Below are 19,409 nucleotides of genomic sequence, written 5' to 3'. Positions count from 1 at the left end.
TTTATTCTGCACAAGTGGATTTTTCCACGGGCTTTATCGACTAGTGGCTTTATTAAATTGATATAAGATATTGACGTTAAATTAATGTTATTACCGTCGCGCCGTAACGTCAGAAAATTTAACAAATAAGACATGCATTTTTCGGCAACATTAAAGGAAAATGAACACATCCACTTTGCCTGTCACAATCAGACAGACAGACACACTTAGCGTATTATTATATAGATTTTGATTTAAAAATATTGTCCTTCGCTACCCTATGTAAAATTGAGCTCTATTCCTCTCAAAGAATTTTTGTGGGCTGTTTAGTTAAAAAAAAATCAGCACCACAACGGAAAAGCCACAGGTAGCAAAAACCATGTTGTTAACCTAATTAGGAGAAATAGATAAACAGACTATTGCAGCTTAATTAAACTATCATAGTCTAATCTGCAGTGTTGTTCCTGAACTGTCCCTTCTAATTGCTAGCTAGCTATACAGTGAAAATACTTAAGTGGCATGCAATTGATTCAGGTCTAACTAATGTGAAACAAGATCTGCAGTTTAAAGTTCTTTCTGCAACAAAAAAAATTAGTATCATAAAAATTGCTTTTGTTCTATCACTAGCTAGCTAGGTAGCTAGGAATAACCTTACACTGCCCGCCACCTAAAGTAGAATATAAACATGGGACCCTGAAGAAAGTGCCACATAAATAACATAGCTGTGTTACTGTTGGCAAAAAAAAATGAATACAACGGAAAGAAAAGCAGAAAAAAGTATCTATTTACTAGTCGTTAGCCTGTAGAAAAATCCACGGGTTCGCCCTTCCTTTTTATATCGCATCACGTGCGTCTCACTACTTGTGCAGCTAAGCTACCATTTTGCGTGACAGACAGACATATACGGGTATTATCATATAGATAGTCGTTGCCCGTGGAAAAATCCACGAGTTCGCCCGTCTTTTATATTTACCCGTCGCAACAAAGTGGATAAAAATATATCGCATTTGATATTCGTGTTTCCGTAACATCATCTTCTAACTCAGCGGGGGATCCGCGCAGAGACAGACAGACGGAATACGGCTATTATTATAGAGATTTTTTTTCAAAGCGAGTATGACCTCATTTCCAACGGTCACACTATGTGGTAGATCACCTACTAAAGGGGTTACGAACTGTTGTTTTTTGACTTTAGTACCTCACACGAAAGTCGAGCTAATGGCGTTGTAAAAGTTTATGATCACTGAGGACAACAACAACTTCATTAACTTAAATATCATATTGGGCATCTAAATATAACTGAGAATGGCAGAAAAGTTCCCTATATTTATTTGATATCCATAATTTATATAATATCAGTACTTACCCTTGCTTTTAACTCACACCTTCTAATAAAATAAACTTCAAACTTTTTGAACTAACCTTGGAAAATTTTGCATAGAAACATACAAGTTTATTGCACATAAAGCCAGTCTGAGCAACAACAATGACTTTAAAATTATTATAAAGGTATTAATTACCTTCTTAAAGCTAGTAATATACTATTTTTTTAACAAATACAGGTCCTCGTATTGTCTCTGTTCCCTCGTCAAAACAAACTTCGGATTCACTGATATACAATAAACTTAACAGACCGTAGGTGATTTTACCGGCAAAAAAAATACTGAAAATTTTTTTTTTAGAAAATAAAATAAAAAAATTGCAAATTCATTATAAAAATTAATTTTCATACACAGGTTGTCTAGACGTCCATGTTGTTCTAAAGTGTGTATAATTTCTTGAATCTTGACCTTTTAAGTAGTCCGTTTGTTACACGCAATTCTTCAGAAATTGCGGCGATTGAGCTTATTGAATTGTTTCGTATCCCTTTAAGTACTGGTTTGGTATAACCTAAGCTCTTGTATAATTTTTGCGGAAAATTCTCTCCTTTGCGTGAGGTTTGTTTCAATGTTACTTAGACTTTTAAACAGGTAAGCGTATTTTAATCGGTTAATATTTTGAACTCGCAGGTTCGGTCTTTGGGTAAGTTTATATTTTGTATCAGTAGCAAATATCCCGTTATACCAAATGTATTTGTTGCGTTAACTTTGGAACATCGCAGTCATCAAAGAAAAGCAATGGATCACGTTCTTAAAAACAGATCACGCACTACACCAACAAACCTTAGAAATCGCAGTCTCGACGGGCCTGCAAAACAAAGCTCTTCCTCGTTATACGAAGAAATTTTAATTATAGTTTGTGTTCGTTTTTGATTAAAGTTTATAAATTATAGACCTTTGAAAATAGAATCGAAAGCTATTGCACAGTTTTTTCCTTCTTTTTTCCTTCTTTTAGCTTACGTACGATTTGTTGTGAACAAAAATTTTGTTCGAATGAAAAATCTACCTTATCACTTACGAAACTCCGTGGGTGTTTACGATAATTCCGTCACATGTGTTACGTAAGAAAATGAATGAACACCAGCCATTCCGTAAGCCCTTACGTAAAACTTTACGTACCCTATCCCCTCGCATATAAATAAGCCCTGTTTATAAGTCCTCCTCGCATATAAATAAGCCCTGTTTATAAGTCCTGTGGACTTATATCCAGGTTTAGGACCACTGGGCCTCCATCCGGGAGACTTTTTGTAATTTAGAAATAAAAAGATGGACGAATTTAAAAAAACAGTTTTAATATGTTATAAGACTTTTTTCCATTGTATTTGAGATGATTCAAATTACGTAGAAATTTTCCGTAAGCTCTTACGTCAAAAATTACGTGCATGTGAATGTAGTAGCTTTATTACATTTTCAGCATTTTCGAGATAAGTTTAATGTCTTTTTAATAACATACTAGTCGATAAGGACCCATGGAAAAATCCACCTAGGCAGAAAAACAATGAAAAAGATCTCGTAATTAAAATTTTGATGACGTCAGCAATGACTTGCAAAAAAATTTTTATTTAACTTGTTACAACTATTGTAAAGAGCTTGAAACACTAATGTATAGGACCATGTACTTTCAACCTATCCTCCTAGTTTTAACGAACGATTAAGGACATACGGGTTTAAAAATCTTTTATGACGTCAGCTAAGGCTGTAAAAAATTTGTATACCCAACGACTCACTCATGTGTAAAGCTCGAAACGCTGATAATGATAACGTATAGGATCATGTGCCTTTGATGAACGGTGAAGGAAATTTTAGGGTTTAAAAATTCTGCAGATTTCAGCAAAAACAAACAAATGTGCAATGAATTTTTTACAGAATTTGGTTTACCCGTTAAACGCTCATCCAGAAAATGTATAGGGTCATGTACTTTTGCCGAACGATGACAGATATTTAGATGATGTCATCAACCCGTATGTTCAGAAACTGATAGGTTGATCCTGCTTTAAGAAATTAGTCCTATTTTGATCCCAGGTGTTCCCATTTCAATTTTTTTTATATTTTCTTTATACCCCCTCCTTTTAGGGAAATTTGAATCATCTCAAATACAATGGAAAAAAAGTCTGTTTTTTTAAATTTGTCCAACTGAAAATGTCGAATCGATTTCCTTCATTATCAGTCCCTGTCTCTATAACATCTCTTTTGCATTGTTTGCTACAGTCACCGCCCTTTCGATCACTTCTTTTGCCCCACTACTCGAAGACATTGATGTCTCTTTGATTATGCCATCTATTTTTAGCCCATCTTTTAATACTTTACTCTTCACTCTTAGCAGTCACGCCTTTGATATTTAACGAAATGGTAGCAGTGAGTTAGAACATTGGTTGTTTGCGTCACTGATGGTGTCATTGATTTTTATCAACACTATTAAATCAACTGGTTTATCAACTTCTGTACTTTAAACGGTATCCCATATGTTGGTCGTAAACCATGCCATATCACCCGAAAATGTCACTCGACAAATGTAGTGCTCGTTGAGGATAAAATTGACGTGACAACTCCCGTGACACCGCTGGTTGTTAAGAAAAATAAAAATAGAGATTATCATTTTTTAAAAGCGAGGTTTTCACTATCGCAGGTTGCCAGAAACTAAGTTTCTTTTCGGATTCTCTACGGCAATTCTTTGCGGGTCTGACTGCATATGCGCAGTGAGTTAGTATTCAAGGCGATTTTCGCAAAGGTTTTTCCTCAATCGTCAGTTCGCCTTGGCATCGCAAACTTTTGCTAACAGTGTTTAATGTTCTTCATATTTTTTATTTCTCATGTACCACCAAACTTCGAGTTTATGACGAAAATCGTGAAAAAACAGAGTACGAAAATATATATTGTAAGATGCACGGCGTAACAAATGGTCATCTTTATTGTTTTTCTTCTCCGGAAAAAAGGCTATAGAGCTTCCACGTTTGGCTTCATGGCTGGAGAAGTTTTTTCATCCAGTTGCTGATCATCATACCGTTCATCATAGTTGTGAAGTTAATCGGAAATTAATGCATATGATGCTGTATTTATATTTTTCACGCGTGTTTATCACGCTGAATTAGCCAGTTAATGTCTTGTGTTGTATTGTATATATACAAGGTGAGATGTGCCGAACTGTGCAACAAATATTTCGCAACATATATCTGCTGAGTTCAACTTTTTAAAAAACACTTGGTGTACACATCACTTTGTAAATTAATTAACATGAATGTACAATGCATCCATATACCTTGTTTTGCTTTTCTGTATATTATTTGTTTTATATTATTCTTTGATATTAGTTCGTTCTTTATTGCCATATGCCATGAACATGGAGGCTGACCCTCAAGAATAATGGATAAAAATCTTTTTAAAGAAGCCCTGGTTTTGGGGTGGAGGTCAGGGTTGCCATGAAGTACTTATTTTACGCGCATATACATCACCATCGCTAGGTCCGAGCAGAGCGGAGGTCTGAAAGATAAACAGGTCCATTGATTTCATACGTTTGGCTGGTTCTCCATTTTTCTGGCTGATTCTGCTTTGTTATGGGTAATTTTGGTTGGTTCTAGGTATTTTGGGTGATTCTGACTGATTTTGGGTAGTTCCATAGCTTAGTAATATCGATATACTAGCTATGGTTACATACCTGTTTTTCGTTTTCCTTCCGTCAGTTGCGACCAGGGCTATATGGCTAGTATCACCGCAAGTTCTGCTTGAGGCGTTATGCGTCTAAAAAAGGATCACCTGATATTCGCAAACGTGATCATTAATCACGTGGATTAAACTAGCTTATCAACTTCTGTGCCTTAAACAGTGTCAGTCGAAGTCACACTTATGACAACACTTCCAGGGTTGTCTGATTCTGCAGTTATGTCAGGAGTATTTAAATAGTATTCAGTTCTTCACAATAAATGTGTTCAAGATCATCTCCATCTCCATCGTATAGTTCTAAAACTGCGTCATATGGAGGCTTGATCATCAACCTTGTCAACCTTCATTCGAAAATGGTTTGATCATAGCTCTTTTAGGTTGAGTGCTGGTTTATTTGTCAGAAGCTTTCTTCTAATTCTAACATTTCATTGCCAACAAGATCCGTGAGCTTCTTACTTGCGAGGTGATCTTCACTACCATCTAACGTAATGGTTATCATGTTTGTCTTGAATACATTTTAATCGTCTATATTTTTATTCATAGTCTCATCCAAAGACTTTTGAAACATGCTCATCTGCAAACTTTATCCAGCTTCTCAAGCATAAATTTCATTTCCTGTCTTCGATATATTGCTTTGACTGTCCTGTGATAAGCTGTACTTTTCACCTGGATGTCACCACTGATTAGAGGCTGCACTAAATTAGAGAAATTGTGGTAGAGTACACCTCCCCTAATTCGGACACGCAAGGGATCGAAATATATGTTCGAATAAACGATAGTTCGAATTAAGCAGCAGTAAATAGAAGAGTTTCATAAAGCAAGGGACCAAAAATTTTGTTCTGAATGGCGAATGTTCGAATTAATGGCATTCGAATTAGCGGATGTGTACCGTACTTACAAAATTTGCAAAAACGGCATAAAATTCCAGTCAGTTAAAAGGGGCCAAGGGAGAATGGAGGGGTATGCCCCCTGTCGCGAGGGCCCCGTCCCACGAAATAGAGTATGACGTCATATTTAATAATTTACCTCGCTCTACCTGTTTTAAACTTGGTATAAAATTTTATTGACAAAAAATATCGAGTCATAACATACTTTTCGTAAAATAAAGAAAATGTCGGTGGTGTGAAACAAGATCGTCTCTTTTCGCTTGTTTGAAAATTATCTGGCCATAGTCTCATAACAAGGGCAGTCCTATTCCTGTGCTTTTTTTTAACACAAGAAGGTAGATATGTCAACTCCAGCCCGACGAAGACTAATGCGAGACTTTAAAAGGTTAGAACTTTTCTGCCAACAAGAAAATCGAAAGGAGTTGGCAAAATTTCTTGATTTTCGGTTGATTTTTACTGTTATATTACTTTCAAACCAACTGAGCAATTTCTATTACCAGCAGCCTTGTAATAACCTAAGTAAGCGTCTACATCTTCTAAGTAGCAGAATATTGAGAAGTGTAATTGGGTACGAGGGTGCATACTCCGTAAAAAGTGCGACCGTTTTCGGGCGAGTTCTGTGTTTTAAAAAAAATTCAGGTATTTGCCCAAAAAAACCCGCATAGTCCTGAACAATGCCCGAAAAAAAAAATTCACCATAATGACTCTCGAAGAATTATTTAAAAAAGTATAAAAATTAGAATAAACTAACTATATGGTAGCTAAGTTTTTAAAAGAACTGTTTTTTATGGTTTTTGATAAGATTTACTTGATAAATAACTTATATATATATAAACTTTATTACCTCCTTTCTCTTCAAGCGCGTTCTTTCAACTGTCTTCCGTCATGTTTGTGTAACAAGATGTTGCATTTCAGGAATGTTCCGGGCGTGTTCTGGAAAGTGCGGGCGTTTTCGGCGGACAACCGTCAATTTAATTCGAAAAGTCGCCCAAACTCGCCCTTGTATATGCGGGCGTTTGTGGCTTATCGGCACCCTCTTAATTGGGTTATAGAATGCCTATTTTTTTCTACTACGGAAACATTTTTGAGGCTTTATAAACTATTATCAAGTGTAGATCCATAACTTCTGATTCACATATATTTATATAAAGTCATAATGATATCCTCGTGCAAGGAAACAGACTAAGAAGGACTTCACTTCACCTAGTGCCCACATCTTTTTGCCTGGCACACAATTGTTAAAGCCGAAAGGGCTTACCGGGAAAATATGAACATTCAAAAAGGTTAAAGCCTTAAAGGCATCACATAGTTCAGGTAAAAATTCTCTAAAATAGAAGTTAAAGAAACTATGGACCACATAAAAGTGTCACTCACAAATCGATTTAAGAATGGAAGTAAATCAAACTGACTTCTTTCATTATTAAATTGATTTGCAAGTGGCTCAGAGGTTCAATTCACATCCTATGACTGACCATTAAAAATTTTAAAAATATATATACTAGTGAAAATCAACTTAAACTCAAGAAGTTTTACCAACTACTTTGGCCTTTCTTGTTTTTCTAAAAGTTTGCTAAAATCCTTAAAACCACTAAAAAATGAAAAGAAGCCTTTAATCCAAACCTCCAGGGTAACTCCCAAAGTTGCAAACCTGTGTTCTCCACAATGTGATCACCATATTGAGGCATATTTGCGCAACCAGGACGTTTCACTTGATTCCTTTTTTGCTTGACCCGCACAAAAGCCCGCCGGTTCACTAGTTTTTGCAAAGTTGTTTTGAGGGATAGTCAAAATATAAAGTTATGTAGCGAGCCATTTGTTTAAATAATTTTGTAATAAAAACAGTATGTGCTATAGTTTCTGTAAGCTTCTGAGGGTGACAGCAATGAATCATTTCTCTAAAGTTGATAAATTTCCAGACCTGAGCTATAACAAACTTTGCTGGAAGTTGGTTAACTTAAGGTTCATGAGTTGTTTTTGAAAATTTTTCTCCATTAAGGTGGCAGTAATTCTTTTTTAGCTGTCCAAATAGCCGAATTATATACTTAGTGTTTTATTTATATCATTTTTTACTATTTCCTAAAAATCATCAGCTTCTGTTTTTAAATGAACCTTGGGTTAACCCTGTGTGTGAAGCGTTTTTGTTCATTCATATTTTTTTAGCAATAGCCTTTTGTTTTCTCAAAAGATTCTTTGTTACCATCCCCTGCTGCATTGAACGCTGTTAAAAGAAAAATAGATTTCCCCACACCATATCATGGCTGCATGGCTCACCAAGCATGTCTGAAAATTTGTGAAAGTGAAACGAAAATGCTATCGAAAGTTAAAGCTTGTGCAGTGTAGCATAATGAAGATTATCTTAAATTTCTACATAATGTGCCATCTTTGTTGTATTTAAGGTTTCTCTTTAATAATTACGTTGTTTTTTCTGTACAATTTTGCAGGCACATAGACTTAAACTATATTTGGCAGAACTAATTAATTATACATAAGTTTTAATTTAAAGAGGAATTGTCGAGTCTGAATATATTTGGTGAAAGATAATAGTATTTTAGCTATATAATCGTGACAAGTGTGTTATAACAGAAAAAATATTGACATATATATATGGTCTGAAAATAACCTTTTGTAACAAATTATGTAAAAAAAATTCCGATTTTTAAAAGGGTTACTGTCACCTTAATACACTTAGCCAAGATTACTAAAAGCATCATGCTTTTTTCTCACCAGATCAACAAACTGGTAGACAGTGCTATTTTGCATGTTCGGAATAATTCAGGCAGATTAAAAAAATGTTGATGAAAAGGAAAGTAGAGTTATGAAAAGGAAAACAAAAGTTGTTCTTATGAAAATATTTTCAAAGAATTCCACTACCAGTGCAAATTGTTACTAACATTATTTTCAGAGAAGTAAAGAAATAGCTTTGTCATTGTGTGACATGAATTTTATAAGAACATTGTAAGTGTTATTGGATATAGGTTATTGGTGAAAGCTAACAAGAAACCAGTCATTTTAAAACTGTCAACACACTGAACAAACATATCAATATACACGTTTAAACACAACAAAAATAATATATATGTATCAACCAATAACCCCCTCCATAGATAGATGTGCATGTTTTACATGGCTAACCTCACAAATATTGAGGGATATACCTTGTCTATTATTTTCAGGAGGGGTTATGGGTTATAAATGGGCAGGCCTAGAGTATTTATTGCTCATTTTGAGCTATGCAGACCCAATTAGGATCCGCGCTCTATCAAACAACTCTTGGCGCACACAGTATGCCATCTCCTTAATTTTACTCACATGGCTGGGGTTAACCCGGGGCTCTGGTAACATTCACTCAGCCATATTAAATTGCAGCAGCTACGGTGACACAACGGCACCATCCTGTTATTTTGTTGAAAATGTCATTGTAAGCTGCAAAATAGGCACGAAGGCAGCCTTTAAAGAAACTTTGTTGAATCCATCATGACATGACAACCCAGTAGTATTTTCATTGTAAAGGATCAAAATCAAAAAGGAAACATCGTTTTGTACTAGGCATAACCATAGAATTTTTAGGAAGAGCCTGCATTTAATTTAAAAATACATCTTCATGAGTAATTTTTTTTTCTGAGTTTTGTTTTTGATATAAATATGACAAAACTAACAGATTATAAATATATGATTTGATTTGGGTAATGATTTGGGTAAATTTGAGTATGTCATAGGTTTTAAAATAGCTTCTGATGTAAAGAAAAAAGTAGATTTTTAATTGATTCTCAGGAATATCTTAGTTAGGTTTATGAATATAAATCGTTTATTTTATTAGACTGCAAGATGATCCACCTGCAGGTGTAAGTGGCGCTCCCACAGAAAATAACATCATGCAATGGAATGCAGTTATATTTGGGTAAGATTAGCCAAATCATTTTCTGCAGTCTTCTAGTTAGCCTAATATATTGTATAGCGTAGACTGTACCGTTCATCTTAGACCATTGCGAGACACGTTAATTTTTTCAATTGCTTTTTACAATTTAATGTCTATTGTATGTGGATTTTCTTTTTTTCTTTAGACCTGATGACACACCATTTGAAGGAGGTATACTTTAATTTGCGTCTTAATAATATGATGTACTATGATATTCTGCGTCTTGATAATGTGATGTACTATAATATAATATGATCGGATAAGTTATTACACAAGTTTTCTTTTCAGGCACATTTCGCTTAATAATGGAATTCACCGAAGAATATCCGAACAAGCCACCAATCGTAAAATTTTTATCAAAAATGTTTCATCCAAATGGTAAATAATATTTTCTTGTTTCGTAAATTCAATTTTATAAATTCACGAAAATAAATTTAAAAAGTCCATAAATAACCACAAAAATTTCTTTCCTTAGGGTACTCAATTTAAATGTCTTAGGATTTTTTTTAGGGCACTTGCAAACGCTTTTATGAAGTATATTTTTTAATCTGCTAAAGTTAAATTTCAGAAATAAAAATTCAATTTTAACCTTATGAAGGTGCGTGCTGCGTTTAAATATACAAAATTAGTATAATAACAGTATGTAAATGTATCAGGCTGGCCACTGTTCTTAAAAAAATAAAATACGATTGGTCTGTTTAACAATCAAAAATTAATTGTATTTAAATTGGTCCAAATGTAATTTGATTTCCCAAAAAAATCTGTTTTGACTCCTCATATCTTTAATTATGCATTTAATTTTATTATGATTTCCTCTTTGCACTGATTTTGTTACTTAGGTTTGCTACGCTCCCTGAATCATCTTAAATTTCCTTAAAAAAATCCCAAATAAACCCACACGTATTCCTGTGTTTTCTTCTGTAACCCTGTTACATTTAATATTGTGTATGTCTATCTATGTGTTACTGTTCTGTTATTTTCAGTTTACGCTGATGGCGGTATTTGCCTGGATATTTTACAGAACCGGTGGAGTCCGACATATGATGTCTCTTCCATCCTCACATCGATACAGGTATGTAGATATTTGGTTATACATAAATTCAAAATCATTTTTTAAGTACATTTAAGGTTCTCAGTATGACTGCCCAGCTTGTCAGTGTCAATCACAAAATAGATCCCTAAAGCGATATATTTTAAGACAAAAAGCTGTCACGAAATTTGCGAGATGTAATTCTCCCGAAATATTTTCTTAAGGGGATTAATTTTCGCGAGAAATGTTTTGAAAATAAAAAAGAACCAACTTCGCAAGAACTAATTTTCATTAAGTTAGCAAGTCCTAATAAGAATTACATTTCGCGATTAGGTAGGACTTGCTAACTTCGCGAAAATTAGTTCTCGCCAAAATTAAGTTCTGGCGAAAAGTAATTCTCTTGGTAGTGCGTGAAATAAACGTTTTTTTCCACAATGCGACGTTTCGGATGCAGCGTTTATACAATGTAATGGCATATACTAATTGATGTTTTATTTTTTTGCGTAGTCATTACTCGATGAACCAAACCCAAATAGTCCTGCAAACAGTTTAGCAGCACAGCTATATCAAGAAAATAAACGAGAATACGAAAAGAAGGTACAGGCTATCGTGGAGCAAAGTTGGCAGAGTGCTTAGGCTTAGTTGTAATGAACAAGTATAATATAAAAGAATGTATCGCTTGCTGTGCCAACTGTAGCTGCTATTTTGTTCTGCTCTGCATATGGTATTATTCGTATCCCCACAGTTTTGATGGCGCCGTGGAATAAACTAGATCTGTATTCAACAATTTGCATTGACTTGCTTTCATAAAAGCTACCCTTTACTGGAGAATTGTTCACGTCCTCACAGTAGTATATTTTTTTGTTGTTGTGTTAATCCTATTAAAAGAAATTTTGTATATAATTGTGTAAGTTTACGTGACTTTTTTGTTAGCGTATTGTTTTATGCTTTAATGCGAAAAGCCTTTGCAGTCGATGTAATAGGTTCTCGCGTCAAAACCTACAAAAAAAAGATGTTTTGTGCAGTTTTTTTTTTTTTTTTTGTAAATATAATAAATGTTCAAGTTTCCCTAATTGTGTTTTTTAGTTGTGGCAAAAAAATAACAACTTAAGTGAACTTTCTGGGTAATCCGGCGTTGAGCGGTTAACCCGCTTAGTATAGGTATATTTCACGCCGCACATCTGTTAAAGTATTTTTAAAACACAAGAATGCTGGCTAAGATAAAGGCAGTTTAATAGACCAAACAGGCTAGATCCATGCTGCTCCACACGATGTGACGTAGCCATTAAAGGGGCTACAAACTGATTCAATTAGCTTAATCCCCACAATTTATGAAGAAAAGCGTGTAATAAATGGACCACTCAAAAGGTCAAGGTGCAAGAAATTAACCACATTCAGAACCACATAGACGTCTAGACAACCTATTTAGAAATAATTCATTTTTTATGATTTGTTTGCTACTTTTTTATTTCTATTTTCTAAAAAAAGAAAAATTTTTCCTTAACTATACTTTTTAGTGGTAAAATTAGGTATGGTATGTGAAATTTCTTAATTAAATATCAGTAAACGAAAGTTTTTGAAGAGACAACACGAAGAGCTGTTTTTGTTATCGAAAATTTGTTTTGACGAGGGAACAGAGACAACACGAGGAACTGTATTTTTAAAAAATGCTGCTTTGAAGATAACTAATACCCCTAAATATTTTTTAATTCATTGTTGTTGCTTAGGCTGGCTTTATGTACAATAAACATGTTTTCATGCAAAAATGTTGAAGTTTTATTAGAAAGTTTGAGTAAAAGCAAGGTAAGTACTTATATCGAATAAATCATAATATCCACCATATGTGGGAAACTTTTTTGTTGTTTTTAGTTATATTTGGATGCCCAATGTGATATTTAAGCTGTTGTTTTTGTCCTCAGTGATCATAAACGTTTCCAGCGCCATTAGCTCGACTTTCGTGTAAGTCACTAAAGTTGAAAACCAACAGCCGTTTCGTAGTTCGTCTAAAAGTTTATACTTGCCTCAACAACGTTACAAAATATTCATTTTAACACATTAATAAAGTTAATTTATCTCCAAGTATTTAGAAGATAAAATTTAGTAACTTTCTCCAATCTAAACCCCAAAATCGCAACTTGCAAAGTAGCCGTAGCTAGCATGACTCTGACCATTACATTTCTTCCCCAAACGTCGTGCATATATAAAAAAACTGTACCTAATTTTTCTCTCGCTCAGAGACAACGGGAATTGTTAATATAGGGAGTAGTTTCGGTGGAGCGCAGGGTACAATTGAAACTGCTAGAGCAAAGAAATGTTTTTGGTCGATTTGTCTCCTGATCCAACATTTAACCGATGAGTTATCATGGCAACAGACTACCACACGCATCGTCCTACAAACATTTTGTAAAGTTTTGAACTTGTATTGTGTTTATCAAAAGAACTGGCTACAAAACGTACTCATACATCCTCGTCCCCATGTTGACATTGAAACTTCTGCGTCTCGGCGTCAAAAAATACAAGATGACTTTTGGGACTAGATTGATACTGATGTTTAAAATGACGCATTTAAAAAATGCAGCTTTTTACTAAGTTGCATACCTGCCTTTACCCCTTTTTGCGCAAGATCAATGGACTTACCGCTACACAACTAGACTAGCCGGGTGACGAGGGGTTAAACGCAAGGTTAAACAGTAAATTACAGGTATTTTGTGCCACACACTTACGTGCAGCGCTTAGTGTAGATTTACTAATGTTGCACAAACGCAGTTAAATTAAAACATTGTACAGCCTATCGTACCCCAACCTAGTCCCTATATTGTTAGGATTTTTTATTCGGACGTCCGAATATAAAAAGCCTAAAAAATCCTGGGGAGGAGGTTGATGGTAACCCTGTCCTAGCAAAAAACATTCACCCGACATTTTATATCTGCGAAATAAGCTCTCAATAAAGTTTCAAAACGTTACTAACAGAGTTTGTTGCGAATCCAGTAAAGCGCCTTTAACGATTTATTTCGGCGGGAAAGTCTCTCTAAAAAAATAACCTTTCCGTAACTTAATATAAAACAGGCTGAAATTGTCACCCAGTTTTTTTGTGGAATAAGTTCTCATGTGAGCTCATCAATTGTCAGCTTATATAAACACAGCCTGTAACATGTCGTTACAATTTTAAGTGTGAGCAAATTCTGTAAGAAATAATGGCATAGCTAACCAAAGCATTGGAACAAATGCAGTAGTGAAATTTATAGCTGCACATTACATTATAAGCAATCAACACCTAATTTAATATTATATTTATGTCTTAGATAAAAAGACACGTACTAATTAAAAACTTCTGTGGCTTTTTTGCTAATTTGGACCCCAATCAAGCAAATCAGTTCCCCAATTGATTTTTTAGAGGAAATTGCAAAAAATAAGTTCTGCAAAGTTATTCATAAATTTTTTTTTGCTGAAAAATTATTTAAAATTGGTGGGTCGGGTTTGTAAGTAATATTAATTACTTGTCATATTTAACAACCGACATGGTGTAGTCTTCTTGAAAAACATTTAAAATGTGAAATTTATAAAATAATCATACAACTGAATAATAAAAAAACATTTCAATTGCAAACTTAGTTCTGAATTTTCTTGACAAAAACTTTCAACCAAATATCATTGTCGTATTAAAAACTTATTTTTTAATATTTATATATTTTAATAAAGTGATAGACATATCATCTCTCAGTTTTTCAAACTGATTGTCATACAATTTTAATAGCAGTGAAGAAAAGGAACAAAACGTCACGGAAATAAACGTCCTTTCGTGCGACGTTACAAGTGCTGACACGTGCAAAATCTATTAAATATTTTAAATATTTGTTTCTAAATATTTTAATCTATTTCTTTTTCTAATTTTTTTCAAGTGCTTTTTTCGTATTGCTTCAAATCGATCATTCACCTCCTTTTTAGTATGACCATGCCTTGTCATAAGTCGCATAAAGTTTGTTCGTAAGACTTGCAGACGAGATAGTTCACCAAAATGTTTCTCATCCATCTTTTTCACAATAGCGACAAAGCTCTGATGGAAATTACTGATACGTGGTATCAGTTCAGTTTTCAGCACTTCCTCTCTTGTTGCTTCCTCTTTTGTTGCTAAAACAAAATAGTTTCGTGAAATTACTACCAGTTCCAAGATAACAAAGTTATGAAATGTTAAGTTTTAACAAAACTTCATTGCGTATATTGAACACACTTAATTCGTACCTCAGTAAGTTTTAAACAGACCGTTGGCGATCATGTCCATACAACTGTAATTAAGCTGTGTATAGTTTAATGAATAGAGAAAAAACTGCCAATCCTATTTTACCCTGTCCCCTTACAATATGCCTTTGAAGTGACCCTTTGCTCCCTCGGAATAATCCAATTAACAACAATCAGGAATCAAAGATAATAGACAGTAGGAAATTTGATCTACTTCATTTAGTTTTTCAAATATAATTTAATGTAAGGACTTTCGTCGTCAAATGTGTGTGTGTAGAAACACATTGAGTTTGTTTCTGAGAATGAAGGAAACGTTATTGACATAATTTTTTTAAAAGCACTCTGTATATTTTTTCAATGTTATGAAATTTCTTGTTCAATGCGCTTATTATGTTTGAAACGTTTATGCAACATAATTATTACAAGCTCGTATCCTACAAGAATGGAAATTTTTGCCTCTCTGGGCACCGACACGGGAGTCGTCGTGTGTTCGAATCTCATCTTGGTAACTATTTTTTCTTTTTCTTTTTTAAAAAGATACGATACGTGTTCAAAAGCATTATTTAACTAACTGGTAAAGTAAAGGTGTTTCCACCAAACTTTTCAAAAGTGAATGTAGGCAGAATTAACTGAATTTAGCAAATTTTGGGTGGGGTTTGTGGTCTTTCTTCTTCCTGTCAGTCGGTTCACCCAAGACGGATCCATCGAAAATTAAAATATCGAGGAATTTTCCGTTCAAGTTCAATTTTGAAATATAATAATAATAAGTAATAAGTATTATTGCGTATTTGAATAGTAAAATATGTTGTGTCTAACTTCGTAACAAAAATCACAATTTGATAGACAGCTTTTTGTAAACTTTATTCGCGAGGTTATTTGCGTATATCATACGTCTTGCTTTCTTTCAAAAGGATATACGAACATACAAGTGTCAATGAATATCCACATGTATGTAGAAACGCTATTCTCCATGTTTTAAGAGATTTCACTCTTTGATAACACTCTAGAAGTCCAGGATAGGATAGTCTTCACTTATACTTAATTTTTTAAGACTTCCCAGCCTCAGTAAGCTAATAAATGCATTACGTAAGACATTTTAAATCTTAAACATTTCGTCTAGATTGGTGGACAGAAAAAACGCATTTGTCTTGTCCTTGTTACAGGCGCTGCCCCTTTACGCGAGGCAATAGGATAAAAACATTTCAAAAATGCTTCTGAACAATACCTAGAGGTTGAATTTTCTTTAATTTTCTTCTTTTAAGACAGCATAGCCATATACAGATTCCAAACACACACATTGCAAGGAAAGCATACACCAACAAAATTGAAAACTCTACCAATTCATCTTTTGGAATTAATTCAGTCTCAATAATGGTCACATTTGGCTAAAAGAAAATATACGTATAGTTGTTACACAGGACAACATAAAGGTATACATTTTCCGCTGTCCCGTAAATTTATATTTACAGAAACAGCGGAAATGTTTAATCAAGGAGCCCCCTTAGAAGTAATCGGACGTAAAAGGTTTTTTCTAAAATGTCAATTAACGAAAGTACTACAAAAGCATTTGAAAACCAATAGAAAGGAAAAAGGTTTTCTTGATGGTTTTTATTTAAAATAATGCTTATTTTCGGATTGTTTTTTTTGACTGACTTCTTCTTCTCAAACATTTTTAAAGCACTTTAAATCGTAAGCTTACTTTTAAAACTTTTGTCTGACTATTAATAAACGCACTAATGCTTCCTTCATTTGCGTCAACGTAACTGCGAATATCATCTTCGAGGCTTTCCAAGCCACCCGACAACACAGTTCCATACCCGCTGTTTGTGTCAAATATTTTTTTTACAGTAAGAGTCATTTTCTTTAGGTGGTCACTGTAACTAGTTGCTGTGTATGCATCGAGCAGACCAATCGGAACAATGCCTTTGCTGACAGCTTCCAATACATCTATCGGTCGACTTACGTTGTATATCTTTGCGTTTCGTGCAACAGCTAAACTATACTCTGCAGTCCCAGGAATAACAGCAGTCTAGACATATTGGGAGAATTAAAACTTAAGGGCTTGTATTTTGACTTCAGTTTAGGCAACGCCAATTAGACACTGATATTTACTTTAGGAAAATCTTTCGAGTTGTGTAAATAAATTGATGAGATTTAAGCAAGCAAAAATTTGAAGTCAATTCCAATCGTGACAATAATTAATTCCTATTATTCTAAACAAGTTTGATATTTGATGTGCCCTTCATTCCGACAAAGAGGGTTTTTACGTCCCAGCAAAAATATTTTACATAGTATATATAATATTTTATCATTGTAAAGGTTTTACTGATCTTCTCCAACCATAAATTTTCGAATGGTAAATTTTCTTACCAGGACGCCATATAATTTTGCTTCCTGTCGCAAACTAATCGAAACCAAATGAGTCGATATTGATGCAATGAATATGCTAGTAGTGATCAGACCAATCAATGTCCAGCATATTGTGATCAGTTTAGATGCCCGTGTGCTCGGAGTGTAATCCCCATACCTAAAAGTTAATGTTTTCTACTTTTCTAATATCTAATTTTTACATAACCTTTTGCAAATAGGGAAAATCACAACTAAATGCATACCCCACAGTTGACATTGTTACGAACGCTGCCCATATTCCTTGAAAAGATCCTTTAAATGCACTGTGGATTTCAAAATCACTATTTGATGATGTTTGTTCCTAAAATAAAGGCATCCAATTATTAAAGATATCCACATGGAGTATTATTATGGCAAGAAATTGACGTAGAAAATAAACTACTTACAGCAAACCACAGTAACCATCCACATATTATGGACATTAGTACCATTATTGCAACGGTTGTCCATGATGCAACTACATTTCTTAACAAGTCTTTCATCTGATATCTTCTCACCTTTTGATCGTACATAATAGCTGCACTTCCTTGCGTTCTCACGATACTTATGTATGGATAAATACCAGCATATTTTTTCACTGTAAATTTGCCATATACAGGCATGCTTAATTGCACTGTTGATCCGATATTGTCTTTCATTTGGCGAGCATTCAGTTTTTCCGATGGCGAGCCTGAAAATGTTCGGTCGAAGTAAACCTCAGGAGAATTATACGCCTTGCATTTTGTGCATACTCCTCGTAGAATCCGCTTCAGAAGCCGTGGGAAAAATCCGTGCACTTGCCGCAAGCCTTGCTTTTCTTGGTGTATGAAAGGTTTCAAAGAGTAAAAGTTGGAATATAGTATTTCAGGACATTTACACGTTTCTAAAAATAAAAAATAAATAAATAAAAAACAAAATTAATCGTAAATAGACCTACCGTATATGACGGATTAAGCGCCCCGTGCCCAATAATCGCCACAGGGTTGGAAAAAAATTTGTAAATAAGCCCCATGGTCTAATAAGCCCCCTACTCGAGAATAGGGGGCGCTTATTCGGATCGTTGAGATATTGTAGATTTTAGAGTGGCATCTTTTGGTATATGTTAGCTAGCTAAACCTATTATAATAACTTGTCACATTTTTAGAACGATGTAAATAAATTTTTAATTTACTTTATTCTGGTTAGTTTAGTACTAAAACTTGATGTACAGTTTACTATTATTATAAACTAGTTTTATATGTATTTTCTCCCTTTTACGCATATAATTTTAAAACTTGATCTTGCAGAATTTTGTTTACTCACGGCAAATAATCTTCATGGAATTTTTCCAACGTCGATTTGTGAAAATATTAAAATAAGAATTTCGATTGACCACGTCACAAAAATATTTTAACTTTGTTATCTATCGGATTACAGTTAGAGTTTAAAATGACAAGCCTTTTTGGATAAAAAAGTTTTTTTTGCATGGCAGTACGTTAGAATAGTTTGTTTTTAAATTATTGTGTTTTTTTCTCAAGGGGCAATTTTTAAATTGAATGGAAAAAAGCAAACATGCTTTGCCAAGTGAGCTTCCAAAGAAAGAAACTGTTTTCACCAAGTGGAATATTTTATTTGGCAACAAAATACTAAGATGGTAATCATGCACACCAGTATCCAATTTTACAGATGTTGTTTGAAAAATAAGGTACACTCAGTAACTGGAGACACAGGATATATGCCAGCAATATCACTAATTTTAATAAACAGCTTGAAACTTCACGTTTGTTTGGAATAAACCAGCCAGCTAGCTACAACTTATATCATCGTAGTTAAAAGAAGCTAGTAAATCTAGCTCAGAATGATAAACAAACTGAAAATTATCTTGACTTTCTTGAATTCGGTATTTTAGTATGTATATTTCGCGAAACGAAAATGGATATGGAAATAGGTCCATTTAG

General features: G+C 34.1%; 2 protein-coding genes across 6 annotated transcripts in view; one reads left to right on the top strand and one right to left on the bottom strand.

The window, feature by feature from the left end:
• Positions 1–6,086: 6,086 nt before the first annotated feature.
• Positions 6,087–12,049, top strand: LOC130655925 (ubiquitin-conjugating enzyme E2 B). 2 transcript variants are annotated; one of them, XR_008984787.1, is made up of 7 exons: positions 6,087–6,287; positions 9,720–9,800; positions 9,964–9,989; positions 10,107–10,196; positions 10,802–10,890; positions 11,356–11,755; positions 11,935–12,049. XR_008984787.1 is itself a non-coding variant. In XM_057458741.1 (6 exons), the coding sequence occupies exons 1-6, from the start codon at positions 6,244–6,246 to the stop codon at positions 11,482–11,484; spliced, it is 459 nt and encodes a 152-aa protein (XP_057314724.1). In that variant the 5' UTR covers positions 6,087–6,243; the 3' UTR covers positions 11,485–11,775. The 2 variants fall into 2 exon arrangements, 1 of the variants encoding a protein (XP_057314724.1); XM_057458741.1 differs by lacking the exon at positions 11,935–12,049 and having other exon boundaries at positions 11,356–11,775.
• A 2,224-nt stretch (positions 12,050–14,273) lies between these two features.
• The window catches only part of LOC130655923 (uncharacterized), a 96,275-nt gene continuing 91,139 nt past the window's right edge, over positions 14,274–19,409 (bottom strand). For all 4 annotated transcript variants that reach the window (XM_057458737.1, XM_057458738.1, XM_057458739.1 and 1 more), the window contains 6 exons: positions 17,880–18,355; positions 17,697–17,794; positions 17,455–17,611; positions 16,784–17,113; positions 16,310–16,469; positions 14,274–14,976 (listed from right to left, as the gene is read on the bottom strand). In XM_057458737.1, the coding sequence (XP_057314720.1) occupies positions 14,693–14,976; positions 16,310–16,469; positions 16,784–17,113; positions 17,455–17,611; positions 17,697–17,794; positions 17,880–18,355 (1,505 nt within the window). In that variant the 3' untranslated portion in view covers positions 14,274–14,692. The remainder of the gene's footprint in view (positions 14,977–16,309; positions 16,470–16,783; positions 17,114–17,454; positions 17,612–17,696; positions 17,795–17,879; positions 18,356–19,409) is intronic.

This window comes from Hydractinia symbiolongicarpus, chromosome 8 (genome assembly GCF_029227915.1).
Source record: "Hydractinia symbiolongicarpus strain clone_291-10 chromosome 8, HSymV2.1, whole genome shotgun sequence".
Taxonomy (NCBI): Eukaryota; Metazoa; Cnidaria; class Hydrozoa; order Anthoathecata; family Hydractiniidae; genus Hydractinia; species Hydractinia symbiolongicarpus.
This window is presented reverse-complemented; position numbering and strand designations above follow the sequence as displayed.